Source organism: Pipra filicauda, unplaced genomic scaffold (genome assembly GCF_003945595.2).
Source record: "Pipra filicauda isolate LSUMZ 115617 unplaced genomic scaffold, ASM394559v2 scaffold10_size6260569_pilon, whole genome shotgun sequence".
Taxonomy (NCBI): domain Eukaryota; kingdom Metazoa; phylum Chordata; class Aves; order Passeriformes; family Pipridae; genus Pipra; species Pipra filicauda.
In genome coordinates, this window is record NW_024103541.1 from 5,812,875 (window position 1) to 5,831,688 (window position 18,814).

Below are 18,814 nucleotides of genomic sequence, written 5' to 3' on the forward strand. Positions count from 1 at the left end.
ATAGAAAGCTTGTCTGAGCAGAACAAATGTGAATTATCAAACATAAGGAAAGATGACTGGCACTACACAGCTTGAAGTTGTGCAAGGTTTGAGGTGATTTTTCTGAAACAGAAATACATAAATAATGCATAGAAACAGGTGCTGATTATCCTGGTTTGGGCATCTTTTGTTCATTATATACTTGGGCTGCTGAGGTACAGTGATAACCACTGAATGTGAGGAGACTGCTTAACAACAACTTCCTAATGTTTCTCTTTTATCATGAGCTGCAAGTGTCACATGAGCTTGTCTAGTTAATAAAAATCACTTTGTGAACCCACTGTTCTTAGATTTGGTATTGGAGCAGATCACAGTACTGGGCCTCTCTCTATTATAGCTGCAAAAGCTGTATGGCCATTTTGCATTGTAATTTAAAGGTTTCCTAATCCATATACACACCCTCTAATTAAATGTTTCCAGGGGTTACCTTGGGAGCCTTCAGTGCTATGGTTTGAAACTAAAACTAAAGAGCGTGTTAAATTCGTTCCCCTTGGGGTGAGACACAGTAGGGGGAAGTACATTTTCATCCCCTGCTACTCCAGATTATTTGAAAGCATGAGCATGACTGGGTTACTGACTTCATTATTGCTCTTATCTAACATGAGAAGACGGAAATTTGAAGGGAAACAATTGATGTGTCTAAATCTAGAGTTCAGCTTACTTCATAACTTCTGAGAAGGCTCTTCAGAGTCTAGCCAGTTATTTTAAGAAGCTACCAGTTCAGCAGCAGCAACTGAAAACCAGAATGTCCTGTTGATGTAAATCAGTCCATGGCTGCACATAACCAACACTGCTGCTGCAGATGCCGAGGTCTTGATGAAAGGAAATGTAAAGTAGTGAAGCTCGTGGCATTAGCACACGTAGTAATGGAGTCTGAAGCCCAGTTAATGTTAAACTCATGAGGAGATACTTTCTCTTTAGCATGTGTCCATTCACACATTCAGCCTGACCCCACCAAACCAACAGCTTTAGGTGAAACACCTCTTTTCATCCTTGTGAAGCACCTCCTGCTACAGGAAGTGAATTTCAGACATGGGTGGCTCACCCTTTTTTTTTTTTTTTCCTCTCCTCTAAGCCCCCTGTTCTGCCAGTGACTAGAGAACTAGGGATAGCCAAGATTTAAGTTAATGGTTAACAGAGTAGCTGTAACCACACAGACTTCCTCCTGGGGCGGGGACCAAAAGCTGCTTTGCTTGCAGAGGAAGAAGCAAGCGCTGAAAGCAGAGCAGTTCATACCTTGAAGGGCTGGAAAACAGCAGCTTCAGTCCATAGAGAAAGGAGGAGGAAAATCCAAAAGGAGAAAGAGGTGTTTACCATAAAGATAGGTAAGAGCTGAAACACTTTCCTGTTCGACTTACTGACTCAGAGGGTTGCTAACAAACCCCACAGGTGTGGCCAGGTGACACACATTATACCTGACTGCTCAGACATGTGCGTCTCCGTGAGAGGGGCAAAGCGAGAAAGAACCCGTTTGCTGTGAATTTGAACATCAGAGAAGGCAGGAGGGCACTTTGTTCCTCCTCCCTGCCAGGGGCTGCTCATGGCAGGACAGACATCCACTTCAGACTGCTCTCATCTCATTGACCACAGCCATGTTCAGGAGTTTGAGGTGGCTCTGTGGATCAAGATCACTTTGGCCTTAGTCTACATCTGCATCTTTGTTGCGGGCATCTTGGGCAACAGCATCACCATCAAGGCCACCAGGATCCTGCAGAAGAAGGGCTACTTGCAGAAGGAGGTCACCGACCACATGGTGAGCCTGGCCTGCTCTGACCTGCTGGTCATCCTGCTGGGCATGCCCGTGGAGTTCTTCAGTGCCATCTGGAGCCCCTTTTCTACCCCCAATGGCAACATTGCCTGCAAGCTCTACTACTTCCTCTTTGAAGCCTGCAGTTATGCCACTGTGCTGCACGTTGCCACCCTCAGCTTTGAGAGGTACATCGCTATCTGCCACCCCTTCAAGTTCAAGTCTCTCTCTGGACCCCGCACGGTGAAGCTGCTCATCGCCTTTGTCTGGGGGACATCTGTCTTGGTGGCTCTGCCCCTGCTCTTTGCCATGGGCACCGAATATCCCCTGGAAATCGTCGAGGGCTACCAAAGTACGACGGCCTGTGTCAGACCTACTCCCAGGCACCTCATACCTGAGCTGAAGTACAATATGACCATCTGTACCAGCCTCTCTTCCAAGTTTCCTCTCTTTCAAGCCAGCGTCTTCAGTGCCTTTGCTGTGTACATCATAGTGCTGGGATCTGTCACCTTCATGTGCCATAGCATGATGAAAGCCCTGATGATCCACAAGGAAGGAACTGTGGCAGTGAAGGGAGGACAAAAGCACCAGAAGTATCTAAGAAAAAGTGAGAGCTCAGAGGGCAAGAGCTCCAGGAGACAGATCACTTTTTTCCTGGGTAAGAAGCCTGTCCTACTCTGCCTCCCCTCTGTCCTCTGCCCCCTTTCCACATGGGAATGAAGCCCAGAAGCCTCCATTTTATCTCACCAAGTTCCTCCAAATGGGGAATGTATGGTTGGAGTCCATACAAAATGAGGGATAGGCAATACTTTTGGTTGCGAGCATACATTTTAAAAAACCTGATGTCTCTGTATGTTTTTGACACACTCTTTTTGTCATTAGAACAGGTGGGAGGGAAAAAGAAGGAAAAATCCATTCGCTGTTTGCTATTTCTGTTGTCTGATTATCCTGCATGCCTATGTGCAGCAGTATGGGTGATAGGCTGTTGCAGCTTGACCTTTGGGGTAGCAATAGGCAACGGTTGCCTGGATATAAAGTAGCTCTACTTGCATGTTTTCCCAATAAATTACAAATATGAGCATACTTAGTAAGGCTCCTGATGGGAAGGAAGACTGTCTTGCAAGATCTGAAGCTTGTCCCTCTCTAAAGGCATTTCCCTGTTGATTCAGGATGCTCCTTGGAGAGTTCTTATTTAACCTCAGTAGTTATGGCTGTGTTGCATCTGAGCATCAAAGAAGCTGGGCTGGAGAGTTTATTTGATATTTGGCTGCCCTCTTTGAATTTTTTTCTCTGGTTTTATTTGAAGGCCTGTAACCTCAAAATTATGTTTGATTCTGATCTCTGTTGCCACATTTGTCAGACAAAAACTAATCAAGCTGTCATTTTGCCAACTTGGAATCTTTCCGGGCTGTGATCCATGTAGTCTCCACATTTGTTGATGTTCTTAGAGCTGCCCTTAATCATGCCCTGGCTGCATTACTACTAGTTCCTGTTTTATTGGGTTGCTTAATATGATACTGAATATAATAAACGAACCACCTAGTGTAAGAATATGCAGTAGACCCTAGTGTAAGAATATGCAGTAGACCCAGTACTTGTGCGTTGCTTTTTAGTGCTCTGATTGATATTGAAGAGAGGGAATTGAAACTTGTGGGTCTGTCCACTTCTGCAACTTTAGGTAGATTAGCTCTTTTATTATTTTTTTCCTCTTTTTAAATTATTTTTGCTTTCTGAGGATTCTCTGATTCCTCCTCTAGTCCTGCTTTTGCCATGGTCTATGGCTAGGACATGAATGCAGGGTAAGGAGCCCAGGGTGCAGCCAGCCCCTTTCCTGCTGCAGCTGTGTGAGAGCATGGTGAAAACCTGTCATTCAGACAAGGCATATGACTTGGGTTTGGGACAGGGTGGAGCTGCACACTCCACCATCAGAGAGCGTGACAAGGGCTTCAAATGGGAGATGTGACACTCCAGGCTGTACAGAGCCCTTCCTCATGCTCAGAGTGTACATCTAATGAAGAAATCATCTCCTTTCACAAGGAGTCTGTTAGTCTAGGGCAAGAGGCCCTGTATGTGGGTGACTGAAAGGCTCTCAGTATCCTCATTCCACTTGACAGTACTGATTTCTGGGGTAGAGGCACAGCATTGTAGCTAAATATACCTGTTGCACAAAGCAGAAAAACAGATCTGCTCTTGAAGTGTTACTTGTGGATTCCTTAAATGTCTGTGCCTCTGCAACCCGTTGTAAGTTACCATTACCACAGCTACATTAAAGCCCAGTCTAAGATCCAAATCCTGACTAGGTTGAGGGGGGAAGGTAAATTGCTATGACTTTTTTTCCCCTTCTTGATTATTGTCCTTCCTTGGTGATGGTCTAGCATGGAATAGGCAGATGTGCTGCTTGCAGGAGTACTGGAAAGCTAAATGAAAGCAACTAGTTTGCCCTCTATCACGAAGGAATTTGCCACCAGTATCTGACACTTCCTCCGTACTCTCAGCTTTTTGGAGGCAGTAGATACTTCCACAAATTCCCCCAAATTATTTCAGTGGTAAGACTTTAATATGAGTCTTGCTAATTTACTTGGCTTTGGGAATAAATTAATAAACTGAGGAGGAAGAAACTCTGGCCTGCAAAGCAATTTAATTTGGAGATTTCATAATAGTGATGCTTTAGGGCAGTTTTAACCCAGAAGAAATGAACATATAAATTGTTTACAAATCGCTGAATTTAAATATTGTGATTTAGAAGTCCTCTTTGTTTTTCATTTAACAGATGGGTCAAATTAAAACAAATACTTGCACATTCTCAACATATATCACTTTTAATGTGAAATGTAAATGGCAATATACAGCATCATGTCTTTGAACATCTAGCAGCAATAAAAACAATTTAGCATTTTCCTCTAGTTGTTAAAAGTGATAAGTTCTATAAAATGGAGATTAAATTCATAAATCTCCTGACGATGAGAAAAAGCTAATCAGGGGATGGCACAGGAAGGATCTAATGCTTTTTTAGTGTCACGTTTTTGTGTGGCACTTGAGAATATTCATGAAAATTAATTGCAAATTTTGAAAGGGAAAGACCACTTGCCATAAGCAGTATTGATGCTTACAGGATGGGCTCCAGGTAGGGTGACACCACTGCTGTGGTGGAGGAGGAGGGTGGCAGGGGGACAAGCACCACAGTGCTGGACAGGCTGAGCTCACGTGGGGAAGAGCTTTTGTGTTCAGGGAAGGTGTCTGCAAGGGTCAAATCTTTCAGCTTAAAGTCCAGATGGTCTGATTGGGGATTTGAAGTCTCTGATGTAGGGAGATCAGTTCCTTCTCTTTCTGGCTACCTTGCTGTGCTCAGGGTGGAAAGCAGGGATTGGCCAAATTGCCTCAGTGGTGGAATGCAAATTTGTCCCAGTATTTTGGAGAAAACCAATTCTGTTTTTATAAAGTAGGCTGTGCAATGCTATTCCTTCCAACTTCCTTCTCACTATTGCAGTTGGCTCCAAGAAAAATGTGATAGCACATGTAAGTCTCTGCATAATGATCCTACTCCAGAAATTAGGCATTTTGTGCTTTTGGATAGACTGGGTCATACTTCCTGCAATGTCTGTGTGTGATTTATTTAATAATTTTCAGAGTCATGTGGTAAAACCCCAGTGCCTCCAGTGGATCAGTCCATCCATACGAGCAACACAGGTCACACTGCTTGATGTTGTTTGGGTTACCCATGTTTGATGTTAAAGCAGTTTTGCTCATGGTGGGACAGCAGATCTTTCTTCTATATGTGTCTGTATGAGTGTGGCTGAATATCAGGGAAAATATAGCTGAACTTCATTTTTGGTTGGTTCATAGCAGCATTTGTTAATAAAAGTTTTTCCACCCTGAGCACCAGAAACTGGATAGCTTCAGTGGTTATAAAACACTTGGCTGATGGCTTTATGATTAAATGCAAGCTTTTAACAGTATTTAAAACCTCCTAATGCCTGACCCACCCTGACAGGGATTGATTTCATCTTTGTGGCTACTTGATCTTGTCTTTCTCCTTTGACCCTAAAGGGCAGGGCAGTAATCACCTAAATTGTCACAAAGTGCCATTGGGGACCTCTTACTTCTCTAATACCTGAGCTGAGACCCCTGCACTGTATCAGAGAGCTCTTAAAAAAGGACGAGTTTGGAGACATATATCAATTATTATAATATTATAAGTGGGTTGTAGCAAACAAAGGAGGATAATGTAAAGGAAGGATTCCATAAAAGAGAGCTCCAGCTAGTGCAATAATTATAAATATTACAAAAGGAAGGCCCTTCCATAGCTGCAAGTAAGTTAAAAGTCTTTAGGAAATGTTAACAGGTGGGCATTGGGAAAGAGGAGCAGTATGGGGGAAACCTCCACACAAGGTGCTGCTGGGAAAGACCAGTGACTCCACACCAGCAGTGCCTGCTCGCTGGTCATCGCTACATCCTTCTTAATCTGGTCACTGTATAAATGCACATTTATACGAAAGCAGCTGTATGGTTTGTCATCAGGCTAGATCTGACTCACCTGGGCTTCTACTCAACAACTGAGTTTTGACTATCCCAGCTGAAAAAAGTATTGCTTCTAAAGCTTCTGTGATATTTCTCTTGGCAGCTTCAGTTTGTGCTTCTGCTAAAAGCCTTAATCATTTTGCATAAAGCAGCCTCAAGCCTACCACAGTAAAGACATTGAAGTGAGAGTCCTTTATTGTTGCTACCCCCTCTTTGCCCTTTGGAGCAACACTCATCTGTTTCCACAGCAGAGGGGTCCTGCTGCATGGGGCTGGTATCTGGGCAGTCCTTTTCTGTCTCCTGACCATGATGAAGCATCCATCCATCCTGAGCTCTCCCATCCAGAAATGAAAAGTATCACAATAATCTGGCTGTTATGGAAGTGTTGATGAAGATGCATTAAAGCACTGCTACAGCAGTCAGCAGGAGCCAGAGCTGATGCTGGACCTCCCTAAATTGAGATTCTGCTGCTACCAGCCCAGCGCTGTCAGCTCCTCTGTGAGCGAGGCCAAGTGAGGCAGATAATTCCCAATGCTCTCTCTTTCCCATCACTACAGAAATTCAACTGTTCTCCTTTGGGACCATCTGATGTAGGATGAATTTTGCCTACATGCCTGGACAGCAAATATCCTACAGCTTCTTTATTAATCAGGCAAGGGAATTGCTTATCATAATCAATGACAGTGCCTCCATCTGAGAAAGGCAGTGTGGTGGTGATTTTTGTTTGTTTCTAGGTTTTCTTTTTTTTTTTTTTTAATTTATTTTATTTTATTTTTCATTTTTTCTAACACTTAACCATGTCAAATACACTGAGTGTCAACTTGAAGGTAGCAGCAGTGGTGGTTTCATGTGATGTGGTGTGGTACAGGTCTGGTCTGCTTTACAGGGCAGTAGTAACTAAAGGCTTTACTGAGACTCTGGTGAGTGCCACAGAAGGAAAGAGAGTCCCTGTCTCTGAATCAAAAAACAATGGGCAAAAAGGAAGAGCTGGAAAGGAAGAAGTCAGTGCCCTGATCAAGGCCACAAATGCAATAGAGAGTCACAAATGCATCTGCTGAATCTTGCAGTAGTGACCTGCCTGCTCGGCTGTCTGGCCTCTCTCCTGCCACTTTTTTGGTGGCTATTGTTAAAACAATGCCAGGCTATTCCATAGCAATACCATAAACAGCTGTACCTAGCCATAAGCAAAATCCAGATAAAACCTTGAGTCAGAAATTAAAAAGATCTCTTAGAACTTGCAGCACCATTTTCTTCCCATATACTAGTGACGGCAAATTAATGTTTTGCTCAGAATAATGGTATTGTGCGTAGAAATAGCCTTTCCAAAGATCACTAAGGAAGTGTATTTGTAAGGCACTTGGCAAATGGGTTTTCAGGAGGCAAATTACTTCAAGTAGTTGTGAAAAATACATGGTTGTCATCTGGTTATGACTCAGGCACAGTGTAACTTGACAATGGTAGGACTTCTGTTACAGGAAAATTAGATGTTTCTTCATAAGCTGGAACCCAGATGGGTTTTTTCCTTGCTGAAAAAAAGTAAAGCATAGGGATAGAACAAAAATGGAAAGAATAACCCAATCGATTATATTCCAGAACACAGCTCCAGCCCATGTTCTTTAAACTCAACTTCATTGACTCCTCTTGGTTCATTTCTTTAATCGTTCCATTCAGCTGCCTTTCTTCAGAGGCTTTTTTGGAGACACGTCTGAAGATAAATATGCTATAGGCTGGATATTATTTTAATCCTTGTGTTTTATATGGTGTTTCTATCCATATATTTCCCTGAGCAGGGCTTTGAATTGCACAAGACAAGTAGGGGAGTCAATGCCCCGAAATGGGTAGCAGGGGGTGAGAAGGGAACGTGAAACACTTAAACCAGCAGACCTGGGCCTGGCCACTCAGCTGTATGGGGCATCCACCCTCTGTAACTAGTAAGTTTTTTCTTACTTCTTTTGCTGCCTTCTGGAAAAGAGATAGAAACACGGGATTTACCTGCTGGTGTTCAGGAAAATTTGCTTTCCTCTTCTCTGCAAAGGTATTAACCTGGTGTCAATGGCAAAACTGATCAATGCTACTGAATGCTGGTAGCACAAAACTGAAGCTCAGCTATTCAACAGGTGACAATGGAAAGGCTGCATTGAGAGATGATGGCTTCTCAGGGCAATTGTTACAAACAATCTCCTCTGAAGAGCTGGGAGACTTCCTATGGTTTAAAAAAAAAAACACAACATTGCCATAGTAAAACAGATTCAAAGCAAACCTCCAAAATCCAGACATCTGTATGTTCAGGTTTCCCACACTGTAATTTAAAAAGGAACATAAGGAGAACCCAGCATAATTTCCCTCCCTGTTGTACAGAAAGCAATTTTCTACTCCTGCTTTTAACTGGACTCATGGAATACAAGATCGTGCTTTCAGCTTAAGCAAACAGTCTTCCTTTCCTCCTACACCGAGGGGTGGTAAAACACTACCAAGAGAAATAGGATGGAAGAATAGGGACTAATAGAGGCCAGCACCCCCAAGGTATTTAAGACTTTTGTAGTTTTAATGGAAAAATCAATGTGTGATTACACTTTGCATAAGAGCACTTAAAAATCACTTCAACATGAAAAGTCTGCAGCTTTAAAAATAACCTAACCCTGCAAATTGTGTAGTCAGAGGACTAAATTCACCACTAGTGTAATCCACATAATTCTCTATATATTATATCTAGGCAGATATTGTCTCTGTGGACACAGGACCACTGTCTTTGCATGAGAAGCCCATGAGCACAATGAGTGCTTTACTGGTGCTTAGTTAAAGTCATGGCCATGCTTCTGTTTTTTGCCTCATGCCTACAAGGAAACTGGTATTTTGCCTGATCTGTAGTGAGCTATAGGTGATGGTGTGCTGATTCACTCACTCAGCTCATCCTGTGGCACATACAGCACAAGTATATTTTCACTTCTTTTTACTCTACCATCTGTGCTGTCCAGAGACTGAGTGCACAGCTGAGATTTCTTAAGTACTTCTGCCCTTCTGCCTCTGCCCAAAGTCTTTAAGCCTCATTAAAGACCATTACCCATGTTGGCCTTAAAACTGATATTATTAATCTCTCTTTCTCTCTTACAAGTTGTAGATAATAAAACTAGTGGCCCTTGGTTCTTCTGGCACTCGTAGGTATGTGCTAAGAGAAGGAATGAGGGAAGTGCAGGCAACATCCCTCACTGTGGCAACAAAGACCCAAGGAACGGCAGGGGACTGCAGGCTTTGGGAAGCTGAGGTCTGGTTGTGCCATCTCAGCTTCTGAAAAATACACTCTGTAGCGTGGCAAGTCCTCTCTAGGACATGTTTTCTTACAAGTAGAAGCCTTGGAAGCTGTCTCTTTCTTCACAGTGGATAAGAAAGCAGGAAGATTTATTTCCATTAAAGTGGAGAAACACAGATGTTGCTACAGGTAGGAAATTGATTGAGGGAGATAGCCCTCAGACAGAACACAGCAACCCTACATTAGGGAACTCTGTTCCATCAATTTTGGTCTAGTGCCCTCGTTCTTTGTTCAAGAGACTCTTGTCTTAAGCATTAATTTTCCAATTTCTCTCTGTTTTCTTGCTATCTCTTCTGAGCCTGACACCATCTCAAACGCAGACTGCTCTTGAAACTCCCCAGTTTCAGTAGATAGGAGTCATTTGTGGCAAGTTCACAGATGATTTATTGGAATCTTCACTTGTGAAAATTAAATGCATTATCTAATCCCCTATTGTTTCATATTCAAATTATACTACATTTCCTATAATTAAATCTTTTGTTTTCCTATCTGATGTTGGGACCATTATCTTTAAACAATGATTGCAAGCCTGTGAATTTTAATGGAAAAGAACTTTAATATCTGAGCATTTGTTAGTAATGTGAAGCTTTCAATTTTGTTATTTAGTATCTTCATTAATGACACAGACAAAGGGGTCGGGTGGGCCCTCAGCACATTTGCAGATGACACCAAGCTGAGAGGTGCAGTTGACCCTCCTCAAGGACAGGTGCCATCCAGAGGGATTTGGGCAAGCTTGAGGAACGGGCCCATGGGAATCTCATTAGGTTTAACAAGGCCAAGGGTAGGTGCTGCACCTGGGTCAGGGCAACACCTGGTATCAACAGAGGCTGGGGGGAGCAGCCCTTGGAAGGAGGACTTTGGGGGTGCTGACAGGTGAGAGGCTGGACATGAGCCTGTAGTGTGCACTTGCAGCCCAGAAAGCCAATTGTATCCCAGGCTTCATCCAAAGCAGTATGACCAGCAGGGCAAGGGAGGGGATTCTGCCCCTCTGTCCCGCTCTGGTGAGACCCACCTGCAGTGCTGCATCCAGCTCTGGGGTCCCCAGCACAGGAAGGGCATGGAGCTGTTGGAGTAAGTCCAGAGGAGGCCACCAAGATGATTAGAGGGCTACAGAACCTCTCCTGCAAGGAAAGGCTGAGAGAATTGGGATTGTTCAGCCCAGAAAAGAGAAAGCTCTGGGGTGACCTAATTGACGCCTTCCATTACCTGAAGGGAACCTACAAGAAGGGTGAAGAGAGATTATTTACAAGGGTCTGGAGCGACAGGATAAAGGGGAATGGCTTCAAACTGAAATCTTAGGAAGAAATTCTTTACTGTGAGAGTGGTGAGGCCCTATAACAGGTTGCACAGAGAAGCTGTGGATGCGTCATCCCTGGAAGTGTTCAAGGCTGGGTTGTGTGGGGCTTTGAGCAACCTGGTCTAGCGGATGTTGTCCCTGCCCATGGCAGGGGAGTTGGAGTTAGATGAGTTTTATGGTCCCTTCCAACTCAAACCATTCTATGATTATCCTACATAATGTCTTGGTTACCTAAAGGCAACATTTGTGTAAGAAACTGAGAACCAAGCAACTGCCAACCAACATGCCAAAGATTATTTTCTTCCCTTTCATTGTTGTGAGTTACTAAAACATTGAAGATAAACAGTTAAGATTTCAAGTTATATTTGGCACAATGTGCTGTAGCAGTTTTTTAGCCTCTTTTGAGAGATCATAAGCATGTTTATGCTGCTTAGGTTAGAAAGCAGTTATCCTTCTGGTCTCTGTTATGTATGGATGAGTAATATCAAGGTCAAAATATTATGGATTAAATATGTCTGCCAAGAACCTTTTAATCATATAAATTGTGATTTAAAAAGAAAGGTGAAACTGAGAAAGAAGTCTGGTAGTCTTATGAGTAAACTTTTTCTTGTTTCCCCTTAAGCCATTTAAAAGCCTCTAGTTGTTGCATTTATTTCTCTCTTAAAACTCTTAGTATTTTTGTTCTTATCAATTTTTAGTTGAGGAATTTAAGTTGAAAGTGCAGCTTATAGGGTTAGAGTTGGGGATCTCTCTGTCAGCAAGCATGTGCTTGCTATGGATACGTGCAGAGAGTTCTGTGATCACTCAAAAAATGCTTGACAACCACATGCAAACAGGTGCACATATGCAATAATTACCAGGAAACTAAACTTTAGTCATGAGTATAAAAAAACCCAGACATGCATTAGAGAAGATGGCATTTCTTAGCTATCCATCCTTGTCCTCAGCATAAATGGCTTTCTTTTCCCATGTTTGATTAGGTAGTATCTGCATAGATATTCAAGAAGCTGTTCTGCTCCAGTCTCTAGCTGAACCCTGCAAAAGAGCTCAGCCCCTTTCAGAGGGTAGTGTAAATATTTTGTCCCCGTTCATACAGCATTTCTACAAATCCACCTTGATTTGCTCCCCTATATAATATTGCCGATTTGCTTTTTGTTGAATGTAACGATTGTCTTACATATCTAAAAGAGGAACCACCTCATGCTCAGTCTTTTGTTTTAGTGGTATGCTTAGCATGGTGCTGCTGAAGGTGATTTTTAATTTGGAGAAATATTAGAAGACTGTCTTGATTGCTCCTTCATAACAAAACCCCTGGAGTTCAGCATATAGGTATGCCTTCTATTAAATTCCAGTAACTGCAATTATTCTAGTCCTTTTTTCTATAAAGCATAAAATTTAAACTGTGGAACTCATTGTTCTGGAGGCCAAAAGTAAAAATGGGCTCCTAAAGAGATTATATATAACCTTGAAGCATAATGCTGTTAAGAATAAGATATAATCTCCACTTTAGAAAGTCCTGATATTGCTGGGTGCCAAAATTTCTGTGTGGGTAGTACAGGAAAATCCCTCTATGCTTGTTTCTTTTTCTGCAGATGTCTATGTGGGATCATCACAGAGAGAAATGAATGGATAGATGAGTCCTAGGTCTATCCCAGTATGTCTGCTCTTAATCTGAAACTTTCTGTAAATGCCAATATAAGCAAGTGGACAGTCTGCCTTCAGTCAGGTACAGAAACAGGAGCTTTTTAGGATGGCAGAACAAAATGTTTGAGTAGACAAGAAAAGGAAATGGATTGAAATGTTGCTCTTCAAATTTTGGTTATTTTTTCCTATGCCCCTCTGCCCCAGAACATAAACTTTTCAAGGAGAAAGGTGTTAATTTCTGTGTGTGTGAGCCAAAATGTGTATCGTTTGATAAGCTCTAGTACTTGTTGATTTTTCATTTCCTGTGCCTCACATTCTGTCTCTCCAATAAAGACAACTTTTGAGCTCTCTGATTTTGACAATAATATTGAACTTACATTTGTCCCTTAAAGGCATCAAGAATGAAGGTCCTCTCCAGCTGAATCTCTTAATAATGCTTAGGGATATCTATAAAGAGAAGTTCTTGAAACCGCTAAAAATGAACCAACAATCAGAATTAAACTTTTAAGGTAACTAAAGATCGCAGTACGTCAGCAATAAGGTACACAGAGATTCAAACAGTCCTTCTTGTGGGCATGACTTTAACATGAAAGGTTTTTAACCATTAGATAAGAACTAACATTGTATGGTGAAGGACAAACAGAAGTCAAAAGCAGGCACGCTGGTGGTTGTCCTTGCCCTTCAGACAGTGAAATTCCTAAAAGTCTTCTGACTTTCTGTCACAGGTTTATTCAACAGATCTTTCTGATCAGTTGAAAAAAAATGCAGGTTTAAAATGAATGAAATGGGTTGTGTCACAGGCGTTCAAAAGATGGTATTTAAGGGATCTTTTTGTCTTGAAAGCCAAAAATATCTAAACTCTACTGCTAGTAATGATGACATCAACTTCTGACAAAATGTATAAAAGCATATGTTGGTATTAGCAGACATACACACACCTTGAGAATCTTGGACGATAATTCTATGGGGGCAACTTAGCTAATGAAGTTTAGTGGTTTAAAATATATCTCTTTTTAAACTTGAATTTAAAAAAATGCGATGTCTAACTACCCATGCTGAGGTCAGAGAAAAAGGCTACTAAGATGACTGGAGAATGGGGAGACAAACTTTTAACAGAAGCTAAAATGAGGTTGTATTTTTTAAGAAAGCAAAATTAAGAATATGGCTGGCTCTGTAAGCACACTGTGGCAGTGAGTGCCAAAGAGGAAGGTCTGGTTTGTACCCTGGTTTGAAAGCCTTGCAAAATGGATACAGTAACAGCTGTATGCAGAGTGAGTCCAGGTATAATCAATCTGATCTCATTGTGCAATGAATTAAGCCTGGAAGTCTTGTTGTGCATGTTCAGACACTGCCCAGGGAGCCCATCCTGTTTAGGTTAGGCCTTATGTCAAGAAATTTGCAATTGCCTACATCTGTAGGTCAAGGGCATTCCCTCCAGCATGCTCAAACCTTCCTCTTCAGCTTAGAGACGTGAGTCTGAAAGTTGTAGTACCCCTGATTAATTTTGAATTTACAGAGCTTTAAATCCATGCTGAGTATGGATTTGCTATAAAAAACCCCCAGTAACAGAAGAGCAAAATGAGAGAGTTCACCTGAAACTGCTCTCTGCTGGTCTGGTGGGCACGAAGGGCCATCACCCCTCAGCTGGAGCAATCTCTGTGCCTGGGGAGGTTTGTGAGCATATACGTCTTCTTCTTCCAGGGCTTCTCTTGTGCCCCTTGTTGGAAGATTTTTCCTACCTAGTGTACTTGGAGGCAGCCTTGGGAGTTCCTTGTTAAAAGTTAGTGTCTGGAGATTGAAACTTTCCATTGGCTTGATTCCCTTCCCTTTTCCTACTCCTGCTCCTATACGCGTCTACTGAATTCTAAAAAGGTTTTTGACAGCGGCTTGAAATTCAAATGTCCCCTTTCTATTTGTCTTCTAGTCCGAGCCAACATTTAAATGCATTCTTTTCTATTATAAAGAACATATTGACAATTTAGGAAACATTGTCCTACAGTGCAAATGCTCTGATATTACGAAATATTGCCATGTTCTCTGCATTGATCTAAATGATGGCATTGGCACAAGAACTAATGGGTCTATAGGGGCCATCAATGAGTACAGACAGAAATGAGAAAATTTCTGATCGTGAGAAGGACATGTTCAGGGACAACCTTTCAAGCAGAGAGCTGGACCAAACTAGTTCAGTTTCTGGGGTACAGAACGTGACCCTTTCTGCAAATCCATGATGTGGTTTCCTGTGCTGGGACTGGAGGAAGGTCTCTAGCCATAAAGCCAAGGCTTCCACTGGGTTGGAAGGAAAAGGTTATGTTTATCGCTCCTTAGTGTGGCCTGTGTCACTCTGCATCCTCCTTTGGGAGGGTGCTGAACTTGCAAAGAGAGTCCAACAAGCTTGGGCAAGCTGAATGTTTTCTGGGTAAATACCTTTTGCCAAAAGGAAACTTTGAGAAAGCTGACCTGGGACCACACAGCTTGGTGTACATATGGATTCCTGCCTGTAAGTGAACGATCCATTTCCTGAGTGTTATGGCTCCTCTGTGCTGCTCTTCCTCTTGCTGCCTCAGATCCTCTCTGCTAGCCTGCCCTGATGCCTCCTCCACAGCCCACGTGGCCATCACTCTCCCTGTGCCCCATGACTAGCATTCAAAACCTGCCTCTGAGTCCCTATCTCCAAGAGGGAATTGCTTTAACCTTATCAAATGGAGGTGAAATTTAAAATGACTTAATGTTTATTTGCTGACAGGCAGGAATGTCCTCTAAATTGACTGTCAGAGCTTGAACACAATGCTGTAGGACCAAATCATGATGTCTTGTTGGCCTTCAATGAAACAATGTTAAGTTTGGGATGTGGGGATATTATTTTGGCCTCCCTGGATATATAGATGGCATTCTCATTTTGAAGTTTTATACAATGAAGCTATATTTTATATTTGCATAATTCAAATAGATGAAATCCTCAAACAGGCACAGAAGACTTGATTTCATTAACTTGGGATGCAGCCATCCCCATCTCTCATGCAAATGGCAAATACCTTTCCTGTAAGTATACTTTAAGGATTCATTTCTTTCTCTAATCAAGTGGTGAAATCCTACCCACGGGAAGCAGAATTGATTTCTTTTCCCTTCATACTGGATATCACGGACCTTATTTGGGGTAACTTCTGTCACAGAATGCAAGGTTAACCCTTCTGTGTGCTGCGAATCAGCAACATGTGTTCCTGTTTGCTGCTCCAACACACTGAGAATGCACATGGTGTAGTCATCCTGCAGATGTAGCCATCAGCTCAGGGGAAGCTTCTACTTCTTGTCAGCAAGGATCTATTTCCACTGAAACCCTGACCTTGAGAGCTCCTTTCTAAATTTCCTCCTGGGCCTCGAACGCTACAATTGATTATAGTTGTTTTTGGTTTTAGTCTTTAACAATCCAGGCGAAGAATTGCTCCCAAATTTGTTAAGATGTCAGGAGAAAGGCAGCCTCCCCCCACTGCATGGACAGTGTCAAGGAGCCACAATGGGGTCTCACAAGCCTTCTATGAAGCACTGATATTTCTGGTTGGAAATGGAAATCAGACAGAAAATGCTCTGCTCTTGGAGCTTACCCTTGTGCCAGGGACCTCTTGGGGCATGAAAAAATTCCACTGCATTAATTCAATTTAATAGGCATCAGTGGAGAATTAAAGGTGTCTGATGTTGGTCCAAGTAGTCTTAGGGAATAGTCCTTCACATTACGTAGTCTGAGCCCGTGGCTGCAACTCCTGTCCATGGAAATGCTTAGGTGAATTTTCCTCTCTCCTTTCTACTGAATTTTCTGCATATCTCTGTATGCTATTTTCTGGTTCACCTTCTTGGTAATAAAGCTCTGCATTTTATTTTCTATCTTTTAGATATATCACTTTTCCCTTGAATTGCCTTATATTAGTTTAAACTGATAGCCTGACCCCTTGGCCACTGTGCTTCATCAAAAGCAGGATGCTCTGATACATTCTAATGAAGAACTGCTTTAAAAACAACAACAAAAAAACCCCAAATGAAGCCAAAACAAACCAAGCAACCAACCAAAAAAACCCAAATTAAAAACCACAAAGAAAGGAGGAAAATATGTAATTTTCTTGGATGTCTGGGATGCTTAGTTTTCTGGGTCTCTTTGCCTTAGAACACAAAGCAGTCATTGGCAAGGATTTTTTCCTCACTCTGAGAGTGAATTTATGGTGTGCTCTCTGCCACTTCTGCCCACTAACCTGCAGAAGAAAGCTATAGGAGGTCAACTGCATTGAACTGCTCAAGAAAAGCCAAGATGTCCTGAGTTTTCCTCTTGTATTAAAGGAAAATTTTACTCTCTAGTTGTCACTGATTAGTAAACCCTCCCTTAAGTGTATGCATTGTGGTATTTGACCTCTAAATGTCCTGGTGTGGGGATGCACACTGGGTAGCAAGCACTCAGCTTGCCCTGGTGTCAGCCCTACATCAGGTGTCAGCTGCCTTTCACCAGTGGCTTTAAAATGTGGTTCACAAAAGAAGCAGCCAACTGAGAGATACCCTGCCTCTCCTTTTCTGGGGGTTCTTGTGACACCAAAAAATGTGGCTTTTTGGCACCAGGGAACGTTGAATCAGTCTGTATCTAAATACACCCACAGATGTGGGTGAATGTAAACATACATCTATAGGAGTATCAACTAATCAGGAGTAGCCATTCTCACCAATCCACTTGTCATATCTCAAGGCTTGTTGCTCACACTGAGCAGCAGCGGGGTGGGATTTTGGTTTGTTTCTTTCAGTCTACAAGCAGACTCAGCTCAGGGGGCCACAGCTCCTACCCTGAGCAGGCACATTTTGGAAAAAGACTTGTTCAGCAAAAGCCCCAAGAGCCTAGAGAGTAAGGCAAATGCCCTGCTTGTCGGTGTGCACTGGAGATCAATACACTGAATTCAGCAGGAGCTAGAAGCATTTCAGACTTTCAGTGACAAAAATCTTGCTGACTGAACTCCGCTGAACTCTACTTTCAAGTCATTTCAGGTCAGAAATAATTGCCACCTTTACATCATCATTTTCAAACTCTTTATCCCTTGAAGCAGCACTGAGAAAGCCAAGCATCCCTAAGGTTCAAATCGTCTTTATTTAATTTTCCTACTATTTTAATATATCGATGGTTCTGATCATTATTGCTCAGTGTGGTTTTGAGGAGAAAATTCTGAGGCATGAAAAAATCTGTTTAAAGTGAAACATCATGCTTTTGATCCAAGGACTGATGTTCTATGGGAGGAATAGAAACAAAAATCTCATGATAACCCCTCTGCTTTCCTAAAATAGAAAACCTGTCTAGTTAATGAATATAAATGAATGTACATTCAATTCCTTTTTTTGAGGTTACTAAAGCTGATTAGCATTAGGTACCACAATTTGTTTAAAGCAGTTGAGCAATTATTCTGCTTCCTATCCCATGAACATGCAACTTATTTATTACTAAAGGTTTGAGTTTGTTTTTTTTTTAAAGCTTATACTTGAAATGACATTGGGGACATATCTTTGTCACCATCTGCGTTTTAAAATAAGTATTTTACAATAAACAATTCTGGTATATAGGCAAAGAAGAAAAATTGGGCAATGCTATAGAAATTCAATAAACTGTGATGCATTGTCTTACAGGAAAGGACCTAAAATCCTTAGGCGCAAAATAATGTATCGACAATTTGGGTTTACACAAGTAGAATTCAATATTCAGCATAATTAAATTAGAAATTGATAGCTTCAGCAAAACAAAAGAGTTATTCATATAAAATATAAAACAGGTGAAGCTACTTTGCTTTATTGTGACACCAGGTGGATCAGGGTGCTTTGGCTGAGAGTTATCTTCCAGCAGATCATCATAAAGTGACTTGTATGTGTTGGCCTTTCTTGTTATGTTAGGCTAATGAGAATTTATTCTCCGCTTGCCTGTAGAGACTGCCATAGCTCCTGCCATGTTGTTAGTAATGCCAAGCAGGTTAAGTTACTCTCTCTAGGTTCATTTTTCCTAAAACTGAATTCTCTTTTCTCTCCATATACCCATCCTCAGGACTGACAAAGACAGGCAGAAAAGTGAGTGGACTGGCTGCAGCTGGAGGTTGCCAGGAGCTGTGCAGGTGTGGAGATTTTGTTCCTAGTTGTCCTTTTCTTAAACTTTAATAAGCTGGCTGTTGGACAGAAATATCTTTAACCTGGTCAGTAGTTATTCTCTAAGTTTACATAATTTGAGATATAATCAGAGTCTTCTTTGGGCTGG

General features: G+C 41.9%; 1 protein-coding gene across 1 annotated transcript in view; it reads left to right on the plus strand.

Moving 5' to 3' along the window:
- Window positions 1–1,579: 1,579 nt before the first annotated feature.
- The window catches only part of GPR39 (G protein-coupled receptor 39), a 78,197-nt gene continuing 60,962 nt past the window's right edge, over window positions 1,580–18,814 (plus strand). Inside the window, exon 1 of the mRNA XM_027723579.2 lies at window positions 1,580–2,444. Coding sequence (XP_027579380.2) covers window positions 1,580–2,444 — 865 coding nt within the window. The remainder of the gene's footprint in view (window positions 2,445–18,814) is intronic.